General features: G+C 35.8%; 1 protein-coding gene across 1 annotated transcript; it reads left to right on the top strand.

Moving 5' to 3' along the window:
* Window positions 1-4,577: 4,577 nt before the first annotated feature.
* LOC124426478 (SOX domain-containing protein dichaete-like) lies at window positions 4,578-7,265 on the top strand. Its single transcript, XM_046968209.1, has 2 exons — window positions 4,578-5,436; window positions 5,583-7,265. Exon 2 carries the CDS (start codon window positions 5,654-5,656, stop codon window positions 6,641-6,643), a length of 990 nt encoding a protein of 329 aa, XP_046824165.1. The 5' UTR covers window positions 4,578-5,436; window positions 5,583-5,653; the 3' UTR covers window positions 6,644-7,265.
* Window positions 7,266-25,678: the final 18,413 nt, after the last annotated feature.

Here is a 25,678-nt window from a genome sequence, read left to right as displayed (position 1 = left end):
ATGTCGTATAAAGTATTCCTTGTCCTAATACTGGGCTCACTCGACGGTGAGGTTGCGAACAGGAAGGATGGTTTATTGACTTTGTCATGTGTATTTTATTATTCGGTATTGTTCATACTGCATTATAGATAATTCATTATTATCAATAAAAATGAAACATTAATTTGCGACGATGGATTATATAATTAAATTAAATTTTTTTTTGAACGATAATTCGGAAATAAATTAGAAAATTATAACGAATTAGATAGGGATGAAATTTATTTGGAATTTATGAAAGAAGAGAAAAATTACGTTTTTATGTCAAAGGATTGATTAGATAAGTCAAGGAATTCGTTGATCAATCGATCGATCGATCGATCATAATCGCATAAGATATAAAGAGATTTGAAGATAGGTATTACAGCAATCGGCCGGAGTTTGTTAATTCATTTGGTGTGCCTGCAGGCGAGAGATCTTTTGTCGTTTAAGCGAAAGAGAGAAAGTGGATCTCAAAAGGGGGTGGTGGCGAAGGGTGATGAAGGAGAACGTCAACGTCGACGATAGCGTTGGAAAGGAAAGAGAAAGTGCGTTTTACCGTGACCACCCGGATCGTATTATTCCCCCTTTTCCAATCTCAATTAGTCATTACGTCTCACGGCTCGGCATAGCGATGCCCTTCTCGAAACTCCCTCGACGTCCATGCTGGGTTTCTGCATTAATTGCGTCTACGCCTCGGTAGTCTCTCTACACTGTTTTCTCTCCCTCTCTCTCTCTCTTTCTCTCTCTCTCTCTCTTCTCTCTCTTCCTTTTACCTCCTTCCCTCATACAGGGTGTTTCGAAAGGGATTAGCGTCGTTAACAGAAAAATAAATCCATTTTCACTTATTAGAATCACGAAACGAAGGATGGCTTAAATTAACAAATTTTTCATTTAACTGATATATCATGTATTTTATTATTTTATTACAAGCTCGTAAGCGTATAATTCATATAATAATATAATTAAACGAAGTTACATCGTTAATAATCGTATTAATTCTCAAATATTAATTGATCAATGTAAATGATTTTATCGTACTACAAATCGTAATATTGTCTTATGTTCGAGAGTCACCCTGTAGATATTAGATGCGTTCACGCACGTGGCAGAGCGCGAGTCGCTCGAACGGGTTCTGGGGTTGCTCGCACCCATTTCACCCGCGCCCACCCACAAAACCGGCGAGGCAGTCGCTAATTACGCAACGCGTTCGAGCGTACACATCGGGGTGGCGACGTGGTATGGACCTACCGTCTCTCTCACTCTCTCTCTCTATCTCTCTCTCTCTCTCGCTGCTTTTATGCAACATCGTTCGCACCCTCGAACGGCATATCTTTCGCCAACGATTGCCTATAATCAGCAGAAATTCGATGCGATTATCGCACTATCCTGCACATCAGGAAGGAGATATCCTCCATCCATAACACTTTCAACCCCCTCAGTTACCTGTCGGGATCGTTCCCGTTGGTCGAGCAATCGACTTAATTTGTAGGGTTCGACGTCGCACGAATAATCGGACTCATCCGAGTGATGTGTTTCTTCTCACAAAATATATATATATATGTATATATATATGTTTTATATATATATATATATATATATATATATATATATATATATATATCGTTATACCTGAGTTCGAACGATCGCTAATTAGTTGGAGAGTTCTAGTTGTAAAGCTGGATTGTAAGATCTCTCGACGTCTTACCAAAACTTTACGTGTTTAAGATTCTCTCGAACGTTCCCATAAAGTTAAGAAAATATCTGATGATTTCGAATCACTAATAAAAAAAAAAAAATTAATGATGTGATGATGATGATGATGATGATGATGATGATGTTGATGACGATGAGGACGATGACGATAATGTAGATGATGGTGAAAGCAAGGCCACACTTAAATTACCTAGGAAGCATCGGTGGCATTCATACGTGGGGTAAGCATTGTCATCCCAAGGGATTGTCTCGCGGAGACACCTCACTGGCACACGCTTTATGTCGCAGCGAGAAGCTAGAAATAGGGGTGGCGACGAAGTCGACAAAGGGAGGAAGGGAATACCTTTATTAGGTAGATAAGCGAGATGCGAGTGCGTTATATAGATGCCCATCCAGCACACGGAGCTGCCTCGTTTTACTCACTTCAATGCCTAATGGAATTGAGTTCTTGTAAGCGAACACTCCTACCACCCTTCAGCCCCTGGCCCTGATTCGACCGCTCACCTCTACGTTCGCGTTCGACGTAAGGGTTGGTTGGATGGACTGTAGAGAGAGATGGACAGAGACACATAGAGAGAGAGACAGAGAGAGAGAAGGAAAGAAAGAGGGAGAGAGAGAGAGAGAGAGAGAGAAGGAAAGAAAGAGGGAGAGAGAGAGAGAGAGAGAGAGAGAGAGAGAAGATCGGTGAAGCGGAGGACACGAGATAATTGGTATTTTGTCTCGCCAAATCCTTTGTATCTCGAGTTTTAATTGACTTCGAGATTTTTCAATACCAATTACTTTACATACATCATCTATTACGATTTTCCTTCGACCTTCTTTTTTCTTTCTTTCTTTCTTTCTTTAATTTCTATTTGTCTTTTCCTCTTTCTTTCTCCTTTTTTTTCATTTTCCTTTTTCTGTTAATATCATTGCGCACACTAAGATAATATACGTACTTAATTCATAATTTATAAATCTACTCTCTCTCTCTCTCTCTCTCTCTCTCTCACTTTCTCTTTCTCTTTTCGTTTCTTTCTAATAAGACGTTTTAAAAATGTCCGCCGAATATGAAATCCTTCGCTTCGGTATCTTCAAATCGATGAAATAATAATGTCATCGAAATCGACTTGGAATATATTATTTTATAATATATTTTTATTATATCCATGTGAATAACATACTAAAATAATAATAATAATAATAATAATAATAATAATAATAAGAAGAAGAAGAAGAAGAAGAATATTAATAAAGGCATAGGGAAAATAAGGGCTGGCGAGTCTCGCGAACGTGTTTATGTAAACTCATTCGATAAACACCGTCGGAATGGCGGTCGCGAGCGATTATTTTTCATCATCGAAGAATCATTCTTTTTTTCATTCTTTGCCCATCCTTCGTTTTTCATCAATTTTTTTTCTTTTTGATTTTTACAAATATCCTTTTTCCTCTTATACCTCTTCTTTTCTTATATTTCTTCTTTTCATAGTTCTCTCATATTGTTTTCGAATTCTCGTAATCGTGCAGCTTATCCGTCTATACACGAAATGATTTTCTTTCCTTTTCCTTTTTTCTTCTTTTTTCTCTCTTCTTTCTTCATTTGTCAAAGAACACTGATCGATCTTAAAGCTCGCCGAATAAACGGGCTAACGACACTGAAACTCGGGAATACTTTTGAACCTTCAATTTGATTCTAAGACGATTCAAGGAATCTTCAAAATGCCTGCTGCGCTTCGTATAATGCTGTTCGAGTGGCCCATGAATCTTTTGAAACACCTCTTTCTCTTTCTCTCTCTCTCTCTCTCTCTTCCACCCCCTCTTTCTCTGTCTTCCTTTCTTTCCTTCTCTCTTTCTCTATCTATCTCTCTTTCTTCGTCGAATACAATCGTTTTTACTAGGGCATTAGTGATATTGGCAGAGACTCTAAATACCTCTAAATACTTCTAAATGCGAGCGCACGCCCCGATGGATCGAACGGATCGCAATTTATTTGAAAAGGGTAGGAGAAGCTTTCCTAAGGGCGCGGCGTGTACGACTACGCGCAAACGACTAATACAGTTCGTGGACGAAGAAAGAGAAAGAGAGAGAGTGAGAGAGAGAAAGAGAGAGAGAGAGAGGGAATGAAAGAGTAAGAGAGAAAATCTTTATTCGGTCGTATTGCCGAACGTCCTTAGGGACGTCGAAGGGCGTGCGGAGGGCCGAGATTGGGGAAAGGGGCAACGTTCCTCTCGTTCCTTTCGCCGCTGTTGCTTTTCATTCTAATCCAAGTGCCTGTCGTCGAGAGATTTTTTCTCCCCATTGTTCGTCAGATTTCCCATAGGAAGGCAAACGGCAGATTTCGACGGCTATTGTTTTTACGAAAGAACCGGGGAGAGGCGAGCCAGCCGAGATACGAACTCTAGCGATAGACCCTGATTGATTACTCGAACGAGCTAAAAAGCTTCTTGCTAGAGAAAGCTTCGTAAGCTCGATAAACGGTCTTCTCTATTTTCGGCTTTTTTCTTTCTTTTCTTTAACTCCTCCCTTCTTTTCCTCCTTGTCCTCGCCCTTCTCCTCTTCCACCTTCCCACTCGTCCGTCCGTCCCTTTTTTCTTTATCGATCTTACCCTGAAAACTAGGCGATCCAGCACTTTGACAAGGTACTACTGAATGATCATCATGTAACAGATCTGTTATTTAATGGATCGAGTTCAGAACAAATAATGTGTTGAATGTGTGAGAGAGACAGTAAGAGAGAGAGAGAGAGAGAGAGAGAGAGAGAACGAGAGAAAAAAGAAAAGAGAGAGAGAGAGAGAGAGAGAGAGAACGAGAGAAAAAAAGAAAAGAGAGAAAGAGAGAGAGAGAGAGAAGGGAAGAACCTAATCGTTGCTAGCAGAAACCAAAGCAGAGAGGATTCGTAGCAGTAGTATCCTAAGGGCTAGGAGGGTGCCGAAGTGTCGAATGGGTGGGAGAGGAGCGTGACCAATTATCGCGCGATATCACGTCGCGGTGTTCCTCCGGCTGCTAGGCGAACGGTGCCAGTCGATAACGGCTGGTCTATACGCTATTTGTACTTGGTCGTATCGAGGTAATCGATAATAATAATTGCAGCTCGTGGTCTTGGAGGCAGCCCTCCTCCACCTCTTGGAACGGCCCTACAAGCGGATGGGGTTGCGAATCTTGCTCGGGGTAAAAGAGTGTTTGTAGGGGAGAGGTAGAGAGAAAAGGCACGCGTGCGGAGGAAGAACGCCTCGACGAATGGGATGAAGAGGGTGGTTCGTGGGCAGGGCATAGGAACCGGCGTTCGAAAGGTTCCGCCCTCGAAAAGGTATGTAGGGAAAGAGGGAGAAACAGTGTGAGAAGGGGGGGAGACAGAGAAAGAGAGAGAGAGAGAAAAAGAGAGGAGAGAACGACTGAGAAAAAGAGAGAGAGAGAGAGAGAGAGAGAGAGAGAAAGAACGATTGAGAGAGAGGGACGAAGATAAAAGATGTCTCGTGGCAAGCTGTTTCTACGTTCAGTCGACATCGGTACTTCTTTCGGGAACGTTCGAATACTGTCCGTGTTTTCTTTCACAAAAAAAAAAAAAGAAAAAAGAAAAAGAGCACAAAAACAGAAAGGGACACAAGGAGGAAGAAAAAGCACGCAAAGAAGTGAATGAGAAAATTTATTGAAAATTGATGTATGGATTGTGAAGTGAATTTAGGAAAAAAAATTTCACATATCTTTGTTATTTTATTATTATAGGTATATATTTTTTCTTTCCATTTGTGTGGTGTATTAATACTCATATCAGTGGTTAAAATATATATATATTATAATAATAATAATAATAATAATAATAATAATAATAATAATAATAATAATAATAATAATAATAATAATAATAATAGAAAAGAAAGAACCGGAGAGTTAATAAAGAATATTCGAAGAGTGAATTTGAATTTCCATCACGGAAGGAATTATGATGAGCACTCACCAACACCCGAGTTATGGATTTCTCTCGGGTATGGATTTACACTCGGTGCACCATGTGAATCAAGAAATGAGCGCGAGCGCACAACAGAACGTCGTAACAGCGCAAGAACAACATATAAAAAGACCGATGAACGCGTTTATGGTATGGTCGAGAATACAACGAAAGAAAATTGCTTTAGACAATCCGAAAATGCATAATTCAGAAATATCGAAGCGTCTCGGTGCGGAATGGAAACTTCTTTCAGATGCGGAAAAACGACCGTTCATTGACGAAGCCAAACGATTACGTGCTATGCATATGAAAGAACATCCAGATTACAAATATCGACCACGAAGAAAACCAAAGGTACCGGTATCAGTAGTTTCTGGTAAACCAGGTTCCATGAATCCTGGGGGGTTTCCAAGTTTTCCCCTTCCACCATATTTTGCTGCACCGACAGCTCCAGTTTCTCATCATCATCATCATCATCATCCACATCCACTTGACTATCCACCTTTGTCACCATATTTTGGATCTGCCTTCGATGCCGTTCATTTGAGCAAGCTCGTTGCTAGCGGTGGTGCATCAAGTGCCTCGAGTTCGAACTGTGCGGCAGCCGCAGCCGCGGAAGCGACAAGTAACAGTGCAGCCTCCGCTGCGGCTGTTGTCAGTAGCTTCTATTCTGGATTATATTCCACGGCAGCATCACCTATAAAAACTTATCACACCCCCTCGACTCATCTTGGGCCTTTATTCTCAAGTGGTCATCACGCGCCACCGGGATCAAGTCAATCAACGCATCCATCCCTTGTATTTCCATCGACTTCATCTAACGGAACTGGAAGTATCGTCACGACGACCAGCAGTCCCGGAAGCAGTCCAAGATCACCTCCAGTGCCGTCCACACAACACAGTCATCAACAACTCGTAACACCCACGACTACGCCAAGCCTTGATCTCGATCAACATCGTAGACCGGTCTCCGTCATTTTTTAATCTTTTTTCAAGCCTTCTCTTTTAATCGATACAGCGAATGATTACTTTAAATGATATTTGATCACGTGTATTCTTCGTCGACAGTCCTGGTTCTCTTTCAATCTCAAGAGGATACCTACCTACGACGCGAATAATTTAATTATCATAATTGCAATGTTGATAAAAAGTAAACGATCATTTAGGCGGGGTTTTTGCAGATTTCTTTTTTTTTTCAATTCTATCTTGTTCATTCTTTATCCCCCCACCCGCCCCCCCATCTTTGTTCAATCTGTATCCCTTTTCTGTTCTGCTTCTGAATACATTTATATTTTTTTCTAATAATCATGCTTGCATATTTGTATTAAGAACGCGATCGTTTTATTTGCCGAAGTTTCAAAGATCGAATTATTTTTCTATTCTTTTTATTTACTTTTAATCGTTCGCTGAATTTCATTGTTACTCCCAATGATCTTTAGAAATTAATAAAGGATTGGCTAGTCAAGATTTTCACAAATAACGTGATTTTTCGTCGTTAGTTATATAGCTTTAATTACAATTATGTAAATAACATGTAAAACTGATAAACAATTCGAACGAGAACAATTCTTCTTAGGATCTATTGAATTCGACGATTTTTTATCAATCAATTTCTTCACTCATTTAAAATATATATGTATATATATATATATATATATATATATATACATATATATATATATATATATATATATTATTATATGAGCCGTTCATCTTCCAAAGTGATTAATATTTCTCGAAATAAAGATTAATGGAACTTGATAAATTTGTATACAATATATATATATATATTGTTTTTTTTATTAGTAAATTTACACATGTACATTGTTTTTTTTTTTGTAATTTAATTTATAATTGATAATAAATAATAATTATTTTGTAAATTATTTATTATCGCCGTATGAAATTTTGTTACGAATAAATGATATTGATCATAATTATCAAGGAAATTTATTTTCGATATAAAATAATAATAAAACAGAAAAAAAAATGAAAAAATTACAAAAATGAAGTTAGTCTCTTTGGTCATTGAACTTCATATATATATATATATATGAATATATATATATATATATATATATATATATATATATATACATACATACATACATATATACATGTATATATATAATTTTCTGTTTACAAACGAAACTCACACACACGCATACGCACACACACATATACATACTAATATCTTATTAAAGAGTTTATTCTGCGTTATGTATACGTATACGTATATGAAGCTGACAAAAAAATTGTAAAGCCAATGTATAAATGCTCGAATGTAAACATTTCGTATGTAACACGCGTTCTTAATTTCTAAGAAAAGAGAAAAAGAAAGAGATAGATAGATAGAAAGAAAGAGAGAGAGAGAGAGAGAGTGAGAGAGAAAAAAGACAGAATATATACATATAATGAAGACGCCACGTGCATCGTTCACTGTGATTTTCGTTGTGATTCTACGTATGTAAACAAATGATAAATACAATTGTAAGCGAAGGAAAAAGTATCTCTTTCGAAAATATCAACTTTATAGCTTAAAATTTTTGTGTGTGACGTATCTTTTATTTAATCATATTATTAATGATTTTCGATTTTTCTATATAACGAATCAAATAGAAATGCGCGTATAGCACAAGAGAAAAAAAAACATTGTTGCACTGTCTCGTGTTATTTATCGTCTGGTGTTGTACACCAAGAAGCAGAAAGAAAAAGAAAAAGAAAAAGAATAAAAAAAAGAAAAAAAAAAAAATAAAAGAATAAATAAAGGAAGAAAACTTTTCCCTCTTCTTCTTCTTCTTCTTCTTCTTATTCTTATTCTTCTTCTTCTTTTTATGTGTACACACGATTGTATAGATTTTGAGATGTTGTTCTTCAAAGAAAAAAGAAAAAGGAAAAAGAAAAAAAAAAGAAAAAAAAAAGAAAAAAAAACATATACACTTTGTAATAAAATTGATACGCTCGTGATATCTGTGCATTCTCCAAATAGTTTTTATGTATATTGTTTTTGTTATGAATAAATTGTTATTATTTGTTCGTAGTACAAAGCTTATCTTTATGAGCGTATTCGTTAGAACTTTTAAAGTTATTAAATAATTTAATGAGACCCAATATTTAATATTTATATTTAATAGGTCATAATACATAAAAACTATAAAGCCATTTTTGAAGGTTACGGCTAAATATTATTATCAGCTTCACATTTATATTTCCTAGGTGGAAATAATAATTATAATGTCTTTCTGGATTACATTTGGATATTAAATTACGGTAAGCGGATAAAAAATATTAGGATTATGTTATGATAACGCTTTGTTAAAATATTTCTTTCTTTTTTTTTTTTTTTCATACCACGTAATAACAGTTCTGTTCTTAGGATAAATCTAATTTATTTATTTACCTAACTTAAATCAATCCGATAATTTAATATCGTTATTAAGCTTTTGAAATCAAACAAAATTAAGAAAAACATTCGTATTTACGTGAGACGTATTTCTTCGAAAATAGAAAAAAAAAGAGAACAAATTTTTCTATTGTTAAAGTGTTTATTGCGACAATTTATTATGCAATTGTCGATGAAAATCAAATTCGATCGATAAATAATTGGTATAGAATACGATCGGTATGTCGATGGATAGATCGATCTTGGGCAAGAAGAAGGTAAAAAAGTAATTTTTTTTTTTTTTTTTCCCCTTGAAAAACAATTGGAGTCCAACGTTTATACTTTAGATATATTTCTATCTATATAGAAAGATATCTATCTACCAGGTTTACGTGCGAACAATAAACAGAGAATGGAACGGTGGACGGTGGCGGTGTTGTAGCGTTTGTTTTCAAAGTAAACACGATAAGAAAAGGTGGGGAGAAATCAAATTCTTGAATATTATTTTACCGAACGTAACCAAAAGAAACCGTGTCATGCTGAGTCTTTTCTCTGTCAGTCAATTGTCAATGTTAACTGCATATATCTCTTCATACATTCTAAATTCTTTTTATCAATAACAATAAGAAGATCGATGTTGGCGTTCAGATCAAAGCACGTCAATGAATATTTACTGACCATCAAAAACGTTACCCGTACAAATCAAATTTAAGCCACGTCAACATATTTACACCTCCGGTTAATTATTTATTATTTTTCTGATATAATTATGGTTAATTCTTTTAACTTTCATTCCCATTCTTGATATTTTCCATTTTTCATGATTTTCGTCTGTATCCCGCTTAAATTCTCTTTGACCTTAAATAACTTTCTAACAATAACGTTTTGAAAATGGTTATTCTCATCCTTTGCAATTCAGAACTATAGGTACGAAAGTTCGATTTTCCATGTTAAACTATGACAGTTGTTGTAAAACTAATTTCACTAATGTATCCACTTGAAAACCTGGTATTTATTGATGTATGATACATAAGAAAGCTTCACGCCTTTTGTTCAAAGGTTTTGAAAGTAAAAGAAAAAAAGAGAAAAGAGAGAAAAAGGTAGAAAATTAGAGAGTTAGAGGCGTGACAGAAAGAGAGAGAGAGAGAGAAAAAGAGAGAAAGTAAGAGAAAGAAACAAGACGTCAGGTTCTCGTCAAACGGCACTTTTCGTTGCACCGTACTCCCTTCTCTTCAATTTCCTTTCTCTCTCTCTCTCTCTCTTTTTGTACATTCGGTGCATTGAAAAGTCTCACCCTGAAACGTCGAAGGTGACCACCCTTTCCTTTACATTTATGGGAGGTATAGACGCGAGAGAACTTCTCCCCCGTTTCTCTCTCTCTCTCTCTCTCTTCTTCTTCTTGTATAGCTAAAGCAGCACTCTTCGTCACCCCAATGGGCATTGCGTTTCGCAATAACTACCCTCTGTTTAGAGGCCAATTGTATTGGCGCGGGGCCCTTTTTACTCCTTTTCAAACGGAGAAACCCCGCTGGCTCTGTTGGCCTGTTTCCTCGGTGGGGTGCGTGGATTCTCCTTTTTTTTTTACTCTCTCTCTCTCTCTCTCTCTCTCTCTCTCTCTCTCTCTCTCTCTCTTTATCTCTCTCGCTCTCTCCCGTTCTCGTGTGTATATTATACTCTTATATAAGCGTTCCTATCGAGAACTCTCGCGAGAACTTTCCTTGGTACTTCCTGAACGGACTTCCGATCGCGCTTTGTACTTTTCTCGCTCGTTTCGAACCCTTTTCAAAGTACGTTTCCCTTTTTGCTATTTTCCCTGTCAAAAGTTTGGAGATTCGATGGGACTCAATTATCTTTGTGATCATGTGAAAATTAAGATTTGAATTTTTCCTTTCTTTCATTTTCTATTTTCTCTTTTGTTCTCTTTTTTCTTCTTCACTATTAGATTTATGCATACTGATTTTTGCATGCGATGCGTTCGATTCGATAGAACAAAAAAATAAATAAATAAATGAATAAATAAATAAATAAATAAAGAAGAAAAGAGAAGGAAGAAAACGATTAAAAAAAAAAAAAGAAAAGAAAAAAACAAAGGAAAGAGAAAAAAAGTGCTTCCGAATCAGTCGAAGGGAAAAGAAAAAGGCTTTAACGAGTTAAAGTAAGTACTTAGGTCGAGGCTCTTTTAATTGATCAATACCAAGGCAGTGACTGTTAAGTGAAAACGTACATACATACTTAGTTACTTCCTTTTGCAATGTTACGACGGTGATGGGGCGTGGAGAGGGATTGGTGGAGGGGAGGGGGGGGAGGGGAGGGAGGGGGGGTGGTCGCACTCGACTCCTCACTATTGTTTTCAACGAACAAAATCGAAACAATATCCACTTGGTGAGTTAAGGATTCTTATTGGACGAGATACAATGAACTTAAAAGTTTCGTTAGCTTGATCGCTGACCCTCGACGTCGTCATTCTTTTAATTGAAAAGTGCCATCCGTCTACTTACTTACTGGTGGCCCTTCTTTTCTTTTTCGTTTCTTTTTTTTTTTTCTTTCTTTCTTTCTTTCTTTTTTTCCTTTCTTTTTCATCTCTTTCTCTCTCTCTCTCTCTCTCTCTCTCTCTAGACGGATATATGTTATTCAAAAAGGAAGAAGCTTTTTGTTTCGATTTCCGAAACATTTGGCACGACAGAAGTTCTCTTTCGTTCGTTCATTCTCTCTCTCTCTCTCTCTCTCTCTCTCTCTCTCTCTCTCTCTCTCTCTCTTAATTTCCATTGAAACGATCCTATAGAAAGTTGAGAGTAAATCAAGATAGCGAATATTACCGTTAAATTCGCTACGATAAATTTCAAACGATAAGCTTCTTCCTATTTATAAATAACTTTCCATTGGTAAGATAAAGACATTTACAAATACGTTTCCTTATGATCGAGTTTACGAGTCTCCCTTGACAGAAACGTTTCGTTTGCGAACAGCTACATAGTCATTCTCTCCTCATGATTAGTTAATCAATTAGCGTCTCGAAGTTATACCTACTCGGAATCCCTTTGAATACCTTTGAAAGCGGACCGATGTGGCGCAAAGGAATACTGGAAGCCCTTTCTAGTTCCTGGAATCAAATGTTTCAATTAAATTCTATAATAACTTGATATAAACGTATACGTTCATTTATATCATTTATCATTTATTTCTTACGTTCGATATATCGATTATTGTTAATCACATTGGATACGTATTATTAACGATACGTATTTAATGTTTTTCTTTTTTTTTTTTTTTTAATGATACGTGAATGATTATTAAAAAAAAAAAAAAAAAAAAAAAAAAAAAAAAAAAAAAAAAAAAAAATTGAAATATCGTACGATTATCGATCGATCGTATAAGAACCAACGACTTTATCCCCTTCTACGTTAGAAATAAACTTTTCGAATGGTCTTTCCGGAGATCCTGCCAAATACATCTTGAGAAACTTTCGTCGAAGACGAAAAGCTAAATAATTAAGAAATCCACTTAGCACCCTACTGACGCCATTAACAAAGATTCCACATTTATCAAGCGCCAAGAAGCTTTAGTATCGGTACAATTGTTTCTAAGCGAGAAAACGAAGTAGAAATGAAGAGAGAGAAAGAGAAAGAGAGAGAAAGAAAGAGAGAGAAAGGAGATGCCTTTTCGAATCTTCGAGCCATTCCTTTTCAGAAGTATAACGCCAAAAACAAGCCTTTCCCATTTCCGACAAAATGCATCAGTTTTCTTACTGCGCGAGAAAATTCGACGAAGAAAAAAAAGAAAAGGAAAAAAAGAAAAAAGAGAAAGGTTGGACGAGCTCTTTTTCTTTTTTATTTTTCTTTTTTTTTCTTTTCATTTTTTGTTTTCTTTTCTTTTCGTTTCGTTTCTTTATTTTTTTTCTCTTTTTTTTTTTTTCTTTTGTCAGATACTATCGTAGATGTAAACGTGTTCCCTTTTCTTATCTCGAGATATCTATCTATACGGATCTTTTTCTTGTATTCGTACAAAACCGTGTGATATTTAAATTCCAACGAATTTCATTTCAATTTCATCGCCAACGTACAAATTGTTCCGCATACTCTTTTATCGGTATTTGGCACGTTAAAAAAAAAAAAAAAAAAGAAAAAAGAAAAAAAGGAAAAAAAAAAGAAAGTGCTTAAGATACGTAAGTATGTATATATGTATATACGAATGGGGAATATCCAACGTGTATCCAGAAAGCGTTCTTTTCAAACGACTCGACTTCTCGAAAGACTCGCGAAACGCGGCTCGCATTACCGTATCAAGTGCATCGGATGAATGGAGTCAGACCTTCCGTGGTCCACGATGGGTTTTCTTCGACGACGAGACGGCACAGGATGTATAATTTTCAATCCACGTATCTCGCCTGTATCCAACGACTGTACATACACCTACACAAATACACACACACACACACACACACACACACATATATATATATATATGTACATATCAAATATATATATATGTACAGTGCATTGGATCTTCTGAAGGGATAGAAAAGTCGGTGGGGGTGCTTTGGGGATAAAGTGCTGGCGAGACGAAGAAAAAGGGGAGAGTCAGCAGAATGGCACTTCGTGGACACTCACGGTCCTCTTCTCTTTCAATAATAATAATGATAATAATAATGATAATGATAATGATAATAATAATAATAATAATAATAATAATAATAATAATAATAAAATACACGCCATCCCTTGACCCTTCAACGAGTATAGGCTGCGATGAGAAAACGCGTTGAATGTGTACATACCTTTTAATGGTCTCTGCGGTAGGATCCTTTAAAGAATTTTGTTTCACGATGAATAGGCGCGACCACGTCACTTTCGTCTAAGGGTGTGCCTTCATCCCTTTACTGTTTTCACTGGTAAACGCGATTCAAGCACGTCCTTTATCGATTCTAATCGTTAGCTCGACGCTTACGTATATAAATGAAAAAGATTTATTTTAGACAATTTTTTTTTTCTTTTTATATATATATATATATATATATATATATATATAAATCCCGATGAATCATTGAGAATTATAATATCGTCAATGTAAATTATTTAACCGTTTGATGCATGATCTATTTCTTTTTTTTAACTTTCATGAAAAATATTTCATTGTACCTATTAATTTTAGGAAAAAAAGATTCTTAATTTTTATTTTAAAATGAATCGACGTCATTCCAAATTCACGAATAAAAGTACTGCGTTATATCGTGTTATCCCTTGGTAACTTTGTTATACTCACAAACAGTGATTATGCGATAAAAGGCTCTAATCAAATTTTTATCCATATTTTTAAACAGTCACGCACATTACCATTCTCTCCCGCGAATGTTTCTTATCCTTCATTTAACAAAAAAAGAAAAAAAAAAGAAAAAACCAAAAACCAAAAACCTTCTACAGATATATACCTACGACAATATATATAAATCATTCAAGAAATAATACAACGAATTTAAATAGATTATATCTATCGATAATATCATCGTTTTATATTCGATTATTTAAAATCTATTTGTTCCTTTGTAAATCATAAATACAATAAATACATAAAACATAAAAAAGATAATTTTCTTTAGGAGAAAAAAAAAAAAGAGTAGATAGATTGAAGAATCGTTGAGCGTTTAATTAAAAGAAATCACCCGGCGAATATAGCAATACAAAGATCGTAAAAAAAAATCGTTGTCCTCCCTTTTCATTTGAGCAACGTCATCGACGAAAAGACGAAAAGAGAGAGAGAAAGAGAAAGAGAGAGAGACAGAGACAGAGAGAAAGAGAGTTCTATGCACGTTCGCCCTTTACTCTCGTACAAAGCTTTGGAAAAACATTCGAGGGTTCGCGCATAAATGTTTCTTTCAGCATTATCGATGCTCGCCGAGGAAGGGCCCCCGGCTCTCAGCACTTGAAAAATATCGTCGCGAGTCAAGATTGTGCCGAGCTTCGGCATAATAAGACCGAGGTTCTTGAACGGGCTATACGTTCCCGCTCTTTCTGTCCTCTCTCTCTCTCTCTTTCTCTCTTTCTTTCTTTTCTCTTTTCTTTTTTCCAAACGCCATTATGGTCGGTTCTTACGTTTCGCGATGTCGAGTACAGGCAAGCATTGACCTTTGCCATCGCGTATGAAAACGCGAGGGGTCCTTTTCTCGTTGAGTGGGTCACATAGAGGGAGGTATCATTGCATGGTTGCCGATGTCAAGACTACTTCCAAACGTTTCGATTTTGACGTGAATAATAATAATAATAATAGTAATAATAATAATAATAATGATAATGATAATAATAATAATAATAATGTCTTTTTTCTTCCTTTCTCTTTTTTTTCTTCTTCTTTTCTTTATTTTTTTTCTTCAGACTTCTTATCAACAATGTTCCTTCTTTTTTTTGGTTTTCTTTTTTTTCTCTTTTCTTTTTTTTTTTTTTGTTTTGAACGTGTCCACTCAAGCATCTCGAGAAATTATTCTATATGTTGTTCGCCATTTCGAAATGGACAATTAATGAATTAAATATGATCATTGAAACAATTGAAAATTTTTATTTATGGTTATAGAAAATTGTGACGCTACTGTGTGTGAAAAGTAAAGAAAAAGAAGATAGAGAAAAAAAATAGATAAATAAATAAGAAATAGAAGAGGAGGAGGAATAGAAAGAAGAAGAAGAAGAAGAAGAATAAAGGAAAGTTCTGTCCCTTTTGGATAATAACGAGGCAAACCGATGATAAAAGGGTCACCCTTCATACTTTTTTTATACGATGTGATTAAAATCATGATTCTATCCCTAAAGGGGCCATGGAACGTGTCAGAGGACACGCTAACATTCGTTTATTATTATATTATATTATTCCCATAGGAAAATATCTATTATGATGTTACGTTTGTGCGTAATGCAAAAAATAATGAATTAAAGCTTTTACCTGCATTTGTCTTTTTCATTGGTCGTTTGAATATCAGAGTGAAATTTCACATACTTTTGTATGATAGCTTTTAAGGATTAAAATTCACAAAGCTTTACGTTTGATCGAGATGCATTCTGTTACTCTTCTCGGTCCTTTCCCTCTCTCTCTCTCTCTCTCTCTCTCTCTCTCTCTCTCTCTCTCTCTCTCTTTCTCTTTCTGTCCCCCCTCCCCGTCCTCTTTCTCTTTTATCTCTCCTTTTCTCTCTTTTTTTCCTTTCTATTCGTTAGATCGGAACAATGTTGCCTTTGCGCTCGTTTATAATACACGAGCTTATGAAATTCGCGAATTATTGTCAACGTCGTGGGTCACGGATGCTGTTCGAGTGGGGTTGCGGTGGGTTGAGGTGGGATGGGATGAGATGGGATGGGATGGGATGGGATGGAAGGGGAAGCAGCGATGATTTATCGAAAATCGTCATTCCATTCAACGAAAATTCGTGCGAGCACCGGAACGAGAGGGAGGCGGTCGGATTAACAAAGAGCGCCGTGTCAACGTCGGAACAAATTAATCGAATCAGTGCGCAGATTTACCGCGGAACGCGAAAAAAAAGCGTGCATGACAGTGTGTCTCATCGTTCGTTGAATAGGAATGAATGGTACGGTGCTGTATGACGAGGACGACGTCGACGACGACGACGACGACGACGACGACGACGATGACGACGACGGCGGCGGATGTGGCGGCGACGACGACGACAACGACGACGATGGCTATGTGATGTTGGTTGCGATAGTAAATGGTGTTGAAAGAGCGAGAGAGAAAGAGAAAAAGAGAGAGAGAGAAACTGTAGGGGAACGGAGAAGCGTATGTTTTGTCTCCGATTGTGGGGCGATGATTGATGATACCGTTAATGGTATTTTATTAGAGACACTTTAGAGGGTCAATAGACAACGGACGGATGAATAATAACTCTGTTACGGTGTTACTTATTAGAATTACCTCTGTCGTTGTTTTCGAACAGCATCACCATTAAGGACCACGTACGTACGTACGTACGTACGTCTCTTTATTTGACCGGATGTGTACTTACGAGAGAAGAAAGGATCTTAAGTTTCCTGAGAAGATAAGACGATCCTTTATCTTCGTTAATTTCGAATAACGTGACTTATGTTTCAAAATTAAAATCGATCTATTAAACGAATAACGAAAAAAAAAAATATATATATATATATATATTATTCGAAATTGCATAGGAAATTCTAGTTAATAAATTTTGTATTATCGAGAAGATATTTTCATTCTTGAAATAACGGGGTGGTATATTAGTTTCAAAGAATTTTTCCATTATGTTAGAGTTTAAATAAATAAGAGGCCGTCTTTTCTTAAGGCTCAACCTAAACGCCAGATTAAATTATTACCATCATTTATTTTGCCCGGAGACACAAAAGCCCGAGGACAAAAGGGTTATCTAACATCTCGAGTATCACGAGGATTCGTGAGGAGCCAGCGATCTTCCGGATTATCTTGTTAACTCGGATTGCGTCTTATGATTTTTGGACATTGTATCGCACAAAGTAATAATAATACGAGATCAGGAAAAAAATAGTCAACTGGTCGTCCATAAACGTGTACTTCAGATTTATGAGGCTTCATCGATACGGCCTTTAATAATATGTCACATTTATAGCTGTTTGGCTTATTACAAGAACGCCACTTTTATTGGTCGTTCCTTCGGAAACGATCGGGATGTATGCCTCCACACCATTCTGATTTCAGTCGATCGTTAATTATTATAAACAATGGGAATGATTTATGAGTCATGCTTTCGATATCGATTAGATATATCCAATTGTTAAATTTACGCTTAATATAAATATCTATTTACGTATATTCTCACTTCTTCTATATATTTCATTATATCTCGTTGAACATTAAAATAACAATTTATTTTAGATTTAGGAAGTCGTACCTCTAACAAACTAACCCCGATTTAAAACCCTGAATCTCACGTATCTAACGAAACCGTGATACGAAATACATACATATCATTTTGACGAAAGAAAAAAATTCCATCGTCATATAAATTAAGAGTCACCGTCGGGAAAACGCACGTTCGTTTCATGGAATGCAACGAATCTAGTTAAAAATCCTATTAATTCCACAAATTAACATATGTATATACATACAATTTCGGTAGAACGAGGACAAACTACGGTACGATTCTATAAGCGACTCTCACTCGACGAATTAGCATATTTATTTGGAGTAATAACGTGACGGGTAACGACAAAACGAAACGAACCACGGCCGTCGCTTCATCAAAGATAAGCGTATTTCCTGTATACAGCGAATGAATACCCGAAATCAACGTTGGAGGCTAGAAAAATTAAAGGTCAATTATAATCGAAAAGAATCGAATTTGTTGGATAGAAATGTTTCGTTAATCATTACGAAAGAACATGTTAAGTATCATAATTTTAACAAAACGTAACATCGACTTGACCATCAGGAAATCTTTATTTGAGTAACAAACATGATCAGAATGAGTTTGCTGGCAGTTAACGATATTACTCTCTCTCTCTTTCTCTCTTGCAATAGCTAAAACGTCGACTTGTTGCATCTTCGAGATGAAAGACGGCCGTACAGTTGGTAGACACTTTTCTTCGAATAATCTCGTTATGAAAGGACAAGAAGTAACAGCAAGTAAGTACTTACGTTGGAAGCATCGAAAGAGAGAAAGAAAGAAAGAAAGAGAGAGAGAGAGAGAGAAAGAGAGAGAGAGAGAGAGAGAGAGAGAGAGAGATGACGAGGACGATAAAGACTGAAAAAAGATTGTAAGATCGACCTTAAACTCGACCGAGACTTTCACCCGTCGTACGCCACGTTTCTCTTTAATTTTTTTTTTTTTCCTATCCCCCGTACCGTAAGTGGACACGATAAGCTTGGTCCCAAACGAAGGAACATCGTTTGGGACCAAGGCCTCTAAAGGTTAGAAACCTTAACCTAGCGGTTAATAAACAGTCCTTAGTTTTTATTCTTTATGGCGCCCTGAGAAATTCGCTGTCAAAGGGTAATGCCATTTAAAATCACATTTTCACTTTCTCGCACGTCTTAGAATCGTTTTTGTCGCCCTTATATTACTCAACGCACAACAACATTTTCTCTTGCTTTTTATTTTCTTCCTTATCTTCTTTTTGTTTCTTTTTTTTATATTTTCTTTTTTTTTTCTTATATTTTTTTTTTTTGGATAGATTTCTCTTCCTTTCTTTTTTTCTTTTTTTCTTTTTCCTTTTCCTCCTTTCTTTTCTTTCCTTTTATTTTTTTTCTTCTTTTTTTTTTTTCTTTTTTTGACTCGAACATTCTTTCAGCCGAGAAGTATTTTTATTGTTGTGTATGTAATAAAACAATTACTAGTACTATTCATATTTAAAAGAAAATTTTTTATGAAAGATTACAATCCAGGTAGACTTCGAGGATAGACATTGCATTAACCAACGAAATAATATGTGCACATTAATGGCTCATTGTTTTGTTCGAATAAATTTTGAAAAAATGTAATGATATCATGAAAAGGAGGTTAAAATGTTTCTACTTTTTCTTTATTATCTAACGATAAAATTCTCATAAATATAATAAACTTTGTCATTTTTATGTTTATCTATTATTTTATGTTAGTCTATTGAACAATATTTCCTCGTTCAAAAATAATAAAAGTGACTTAGAAATTATTATATTTATATCGAATATAATTTCATTTATTATATTTAAAAATACATGAAATTATTAATAACAATTGTGAAATAGATCTTTTATTTTTTACACAAGTATCAATCAATTATCGTCGAATATTATCTCATATCAACGATCTTATAATTTTATTACTTTGTAATAAAAAAAAAAAAAAAAAAAATTATTATCTATAGATACATGTTTCAGGACCTAATTAAAAAATATATAATATATCCTTAAGAACATATTAAACGGAGTGTCGTTAAATTCGAAAAAAACAAAATTATTTCGAAATAACTGTAATGAAAGTTTCAATAAAAAAAAAAAAAAAAAAAAAAAAAAAGAAAAAAAATCAAAAAAACAATTAGCAATTTTCTTATAATCGTTGATAATGCGTAAAGATTTGAAGGGAAATGCATGAATTCGTCTGAAATAAAATTACGGAGGATGCGGTAGCGTTTTTTTCTTTTTTTTCCAAAAAAAAAAAAAAAAAAGAAAAGCAAAAATATAAGATAAAAAAACACGAAAGAAAAAGAAAATAAAACGAGTAAGAGACCTACCCTTCGGAAGTATATAAAAAATCATCGAGACCTCTATTGGAGGCGGAGCGCCGTCGATCGGAGCGCCGGTATTAATTATTTAACGCAGCGGATAAAACGAACCTGTCTACCGCATTACCTCGCATATTTTATTAGCCGATAAAAAAAAGACGAAAGAGAGGGAGAGAGTGAGAGAGAGAGAGAGAGAGAGAAAGAGAAAGAGAGAGAAATGGCGAAGGATAACGATACGAGAAAGAGATATGAGAAAAAAGGGAGAAAATATTTCTAACGGTGGTCGTTACGGTGAGATAATGTCGATGCTGGTACCGTAACAAATTAAAAAAAAAAAAAAAAAAAAAAAAAAAAAAAGTAGAAAAAAATAATAATAAGAAGAAGAAGAAATGAAAAAGGAAAGAAAGAAAAAAAACAGGCTTGATTGAGAAAGAGAGAGAGAGATAGAGGGAAGGAGGGAAAGAGAGAGAGAGAGAGGGAGGGATGGAGAGAGAGAGAGAGAGAGAGAGAGAGATAAAAGAAGGAAGAATCCTCAAAGTTTCTGGTACCAAATGAATTCCGTATAATCTTGATGAATGGCCGAAACTCTCGAATTCGTCAGAGGATGATAGTGAGATCGGTGAAGTGAATTGAACATGTGGGCATATATATAAACACACACATACATACATACATATGTACATATATATATATATATATATATATATATATATATAAATATATATAAATATATATATAAATATCTGTGTACATTTATGTGTATGTGTTAACGCGCATGAACGTGTTCGGCCTCACGCGATATTACCGATATTTCAAGCGCGGCCTCTAATTAAAAAGAGTCCGTAATTAATGCTAATTGGATGACGTAATTATCTGTAGATTGTACACTGCGAGTTCGTCCCCCTCCCCCCTTCCCCTCTATCCTGTTGGAGTGCACAGGCCATGTTAAATATAAATATACCTACGTTAGAGGTTGGTATATTCGCGTACGCGCGTATGTACACCTACGACATATCCGAGCTTGCGAGAAGTGCTAAAGACGAAAGAGAGAGAGAGAGACAGAGAGAGAAAGAGAGAGAGAGAGAGAGAGAAGACCGCTCGAATATGGCGGCTTCCGCGTTTTCATACGAACCAACGACATACAACTCCGACACCGTCGACCGATACTACCCTCTCTGCCATAAAGTCACGTCTGATCCGAAAGTTCAAAGCCGCGAGAGAACGCCGTGTATTCGAGTCTCTCTTTCTCTGTCTGTCTGTCTGTCTGTCTGTTTCTCTCTCTTTCTCTCTTTCTCTCTTTCTCTCTTTTTTTATACGTTTGTACTCGTACTTTAGCACACGCACCTATATGTACCTTCGTTGTATATGTATATGCATGTGAAAGAGAGAGAGAGAGAGAGAAGTAAGCGTTCCCTTGCGTTCAGCTAATATGGCGGTTACGCGTCGACGCGGAAAACCGAGGCGTTTTTTCTTTTTTCTTTTTCTTTCTTTTTCCTTCCCTCCCCCTCCTCCTCCTCTTCTTCCTACTCGCCCCCTTTCCTTTTACCCTTTCCGCATTTCACGCTGAAACCTTTGACACAGGCGATAAATTTAATTAGCCGAATTCGATAATAATTTTCTCTCTCTCTCTCTCTCTCCTTCTCTTTTTCCTCCTTTCTTTCTTTCTTTCTTTCTTTCTTTCTTTCTTTCTTTCTTTATTTCTTCCTTTCTTTCTTTCTTTTTTTTTCTTTTCTTCTTTCTCTAACTAACGAGTGTTCTTTTATTTTCGTCAAACTATACCGTTCTAGTCGTCGATCACCGTAATCGTGACTGTTACGAACATTAATTATATTCTTAGACAAAGTGGTATTTTCTAAAGAGCTACGGTATAACCGTAGAACTCGGGGCATTTTCGAAAACGTTAAATTATTTCCTTTCACGATATTCGAACTCAAAATATTAAGAGAGAAAGAGTAAAAAGAGAGTAAAAGGAAGAGAGAGAGAGAGAGAGAGAGAGAGGGAGGGGGAGAGAATGAAAATTTTCGTTCATCTCCATAATAACGTTCTCGTTCGGCTCGTTAGAATCGTCGACATTGATATTTTATGCGTGCACGCGTTAGCAACCCTCTCTATTTTTTTTCGTCTCTTTTTTATGGCCACGAATGTTAATTATCGAATGGCGAACAAGAGATGGAATAAAAATAGAAGCGTATATGAATAATGAATGTGTTTGAGAAACAACGAAACGAACGCTTCTCTCGAAATTCTTTCGAACTGTCCCATTGATGCGTAATCGAGTGTGAACGGCACGTTTCTCTTACGAGTATTTGTTTATCCGACGACGTTTCTCTTTTATTAGAAAAAAAAAGAGAGAGAGAGAGAGAGAGAGAGAATTCTCGTCCATTATTACGTGCACACAAAACTTTCCCTCGTCTAACGTGGAAAACCGTCGGGTTCCAATGCCAGTGTATATTTGTTTTTCTATTAAAAACCAGTCCCCAAAAGTTTCTTCCTTGAAGTAAAAGCAGACGACAAACTTTGACCGTTGCTACCGAATAGAACGTCTCCAAAGAATTTCGACGTTCGACGATAATCAACTTTAGAATTTCCACACATAGGGTTGACACATTTTTCTTAATAAAAATACTTCAATAACTTTGCTTCCAATATTTTTTCCCCTTTAATACTTTTCACATTACTCACTCACTTAAATCCCCTTTTAGGACAGTTTATATTATTTTGATATGTGTACTTGATGATTTTCCGTATCCATTCCTTTTTTTCTTTCTTTCTTTTTTTTTTTTTTTTTCTTTTTTTTCTTTACTCATTCGTACAATTTATATATTTTTTTCAAATGAATCCAAATTATGAATTGTAAAATTGGACATCGTATTTTTATAACTCGTTATAAAAACAAAAAAGAAAAAGAAAGAAAAACAAAACGTCCTTGAAGAGATTAAAGTATTACGAGATTTGAAAGAAATAATTACAAGAAAAAGAGAGAGAGAGAGGATGTGAAATTCTATGTAAGAAATTTCATAGAATTACATAGGCAAAATCTACGATAACGAAGAAACTTTTGTCATACGACAAAAGGATTATCGTCTTGTACGCGAGGTTTTCTTCTATTTTGCGACAGAGTCAGGTCGATGAGGATGCAACTCCGAATGGATAAGCAATCTTCTACGCTGTCCTTTTTAACAGCCATGACTGTCGGCCGAAGCCACGCTCGCTCGCGTCGTAAAGCATTGGCGGACAATGCGTGACTGATTTCCGCCAGTGTTGTCCATTGTCCGAGACACAAGTCTCATTAACCCCTTAACGTAATAACACGCGTTTATGCGCGACAGCGTGCAAAACGAATTCAACCGCGACGGACGAGTCGCCGTTCTTCGTGAGGAAGAACTTTAGAAAATCGCCTAACTTTCTGCGCAAGGCGCCATCTCCTTCTTTAATTCGGACTAATTAATTTCTTTCTTATTCAAAAAAACAAAAAAAAGAAAAAAAGAAGAACAAAAAACAAAGAAGAAGAAGAAGACAAAAAAAGAAATCGACGATTACATTCATGACACATCTTCAAAAAAAAAGAAAAAAAAATAATCACGAGAATTTAATATCGTGATAATCGAAATCATATTAATTCCGTTTATTTGAACTTATGACAAATTTGAAAACTCATCGAAATTTAATATTTAGAGTAATTCATTTCTCGAAATGTCAGTCGTAAAATGTCGATCACGTGATATTAATTTATTTATTTTTTTGTTTTTCTTTTTCTCTCTTTATTTTTCTTCTTTTCTTTTTTTTCTTTTTTTATTTTATTTAATTCAATTCTTTTTCCTTTTTTTTTTTTTTTCATTTTTCTTTCTTTTATAACAAATTTATACACCTACAACGTGGCAAAATCTTGATCTATAAGTCATATTGAAGATACTTACGATTGTTGGAGTTAGAGAAGCACGAGTATGTATAGCTATAGAGAGTTCTCGAGAAGAAAAAAAGAAAGAAGAAGAAGAAGAAGAAGAAGAAGAAGAAGAAGAAGAAGAAGTAGAAGAAGAAAAGGAAGAAAAAAAGAAAAAGAAAAAAAGGAACTGAAAACGCATTGGCCATCGTATCACAGTGCAAACATAAGACGGGAGCTCTTCACGTCCGTCGCTTGCTAAGTGGAAGAATCATCGCGGTACGTCGACGATGCCTCTGGCCATATCCGATCCAACGTTCTAATGGTCATTATCATTTACAAACATCTCTGGTAGCTTGCCTCACGCGGCACACGGTGTGCCACTTGTTTGCATAGGTTGCAAGTGTACGGATCCCCGACCGGCTTCCAGTGCTTTGTAAATCTATCCTAGCTAACTAAGCTCGTGTAGAGAGAAGGATCTCTCTCTCTCTCTCTCTCACTCTTTCTCTCTCTCTTCTATTTCTAATACGATACCTTTTTCCATCACTTTCTTTTTCATTCGATCGTCGCTATGACCGTATCTTTGCGATCTATTCTCGATCATCGCTGATATCCAACCGGCTTAACTAATGTATATCATAAACTAATAATAAAGAAAAAAAAAAGGAAAAAGAAAGAAAATCTTATTATTCGTAGAATAGTTCTAAGGTAACGAAAAAGGAAAACCAATAAGAAGAAGAAGAAAAGAAAAAACAGAAACCAGTAAGGAGCCAAAATTTTTTGGTAGTAGTCTGGTAGTGTCACCATTAGTACGTGACAAATTTTACACTATAGTGTTAATCACATTAGAGTCGATGACTTTTCGGTGGCATCCCTTTTTCACTTGTATACATATACGTACAATTAAACAAAACTTGAAATGTTATGGAGTACGGAACGATCGAGCATGATCTTAGATTTACCACGTTCATTATTAACGATCTCATCATCTTATAACCTTATTCTGTCAATTGTAGAAATGAAATATATTATTAATTATCTGTCTGTTCTCGTTAAACGATAATGAGAGGTTTTTATAGAACTTCCATTCAAATTCTCGGAATATTTCTTTAGAAATTTCAAGGTCCATAGTGGATAAAGAAGAACGATAAAAAAAAAAGAAGAAGAAGACGGTCGACCAAAAAGCCTAATATCTTCCTCGAGAGATGCGAGCGAATCGAGCGAGAACCGTTAAAACGAAAATTTTGCGTGGACGTGCCGATGGCGACTCGACTCTCTCTCTCTCTCTCTCTCTCTCTCTCATTCTCTCTCTCTGTCATTCTCTCTCATTTTCTCTCATTCTCTCTCTCTCTCTCTCTCTCTCTCTCTCTCTCTCTCTCTCTCTCTCTCTCTCTCTCTCTCTGTTATTCTGTCTTTCTTTCTCGGTTGTGCAGAGAGGCCTGAAATATTCGCGGATGCATAAAGATGTGAAATATGGCCGCATGAATCAGCTGGTCTTCCTGCAGAGTGAACGGGTCCGCAGGAGGGTTTGACAATATCCTCGCGGCGGCATTCTGCGCGGATTAGCGCCT

The sequence above is a fragment of the Vespa crabro genome, chromosome 9 (assembly GCF_910589235.1).
Source record: "Vespa crabro chromosome 9, iyVesCrab1.2, whole genome shotgun sequence".
Classification (NCBI taxonomy): Eukaryota; Metazoa; Arthropoda; class Insecta; order Hymenoptera; family Vespidae; genus Vespa; species Vespa crabro.
The sequence above is the reverse complement of the archived record's forward strand: the minus strand, read 5'-3'. Positions and strand labels throughout refer to the sequence as shown.

Excerpts from the sequence above, each read along its gene's own strand:
- LOC124426478 (XM_046968209.1), top strand. The coding sequence starts at position 5,654 with ATGATGAGCACTCACCAACACCCGAGTTATGGATTTCTCTCGGGTATG.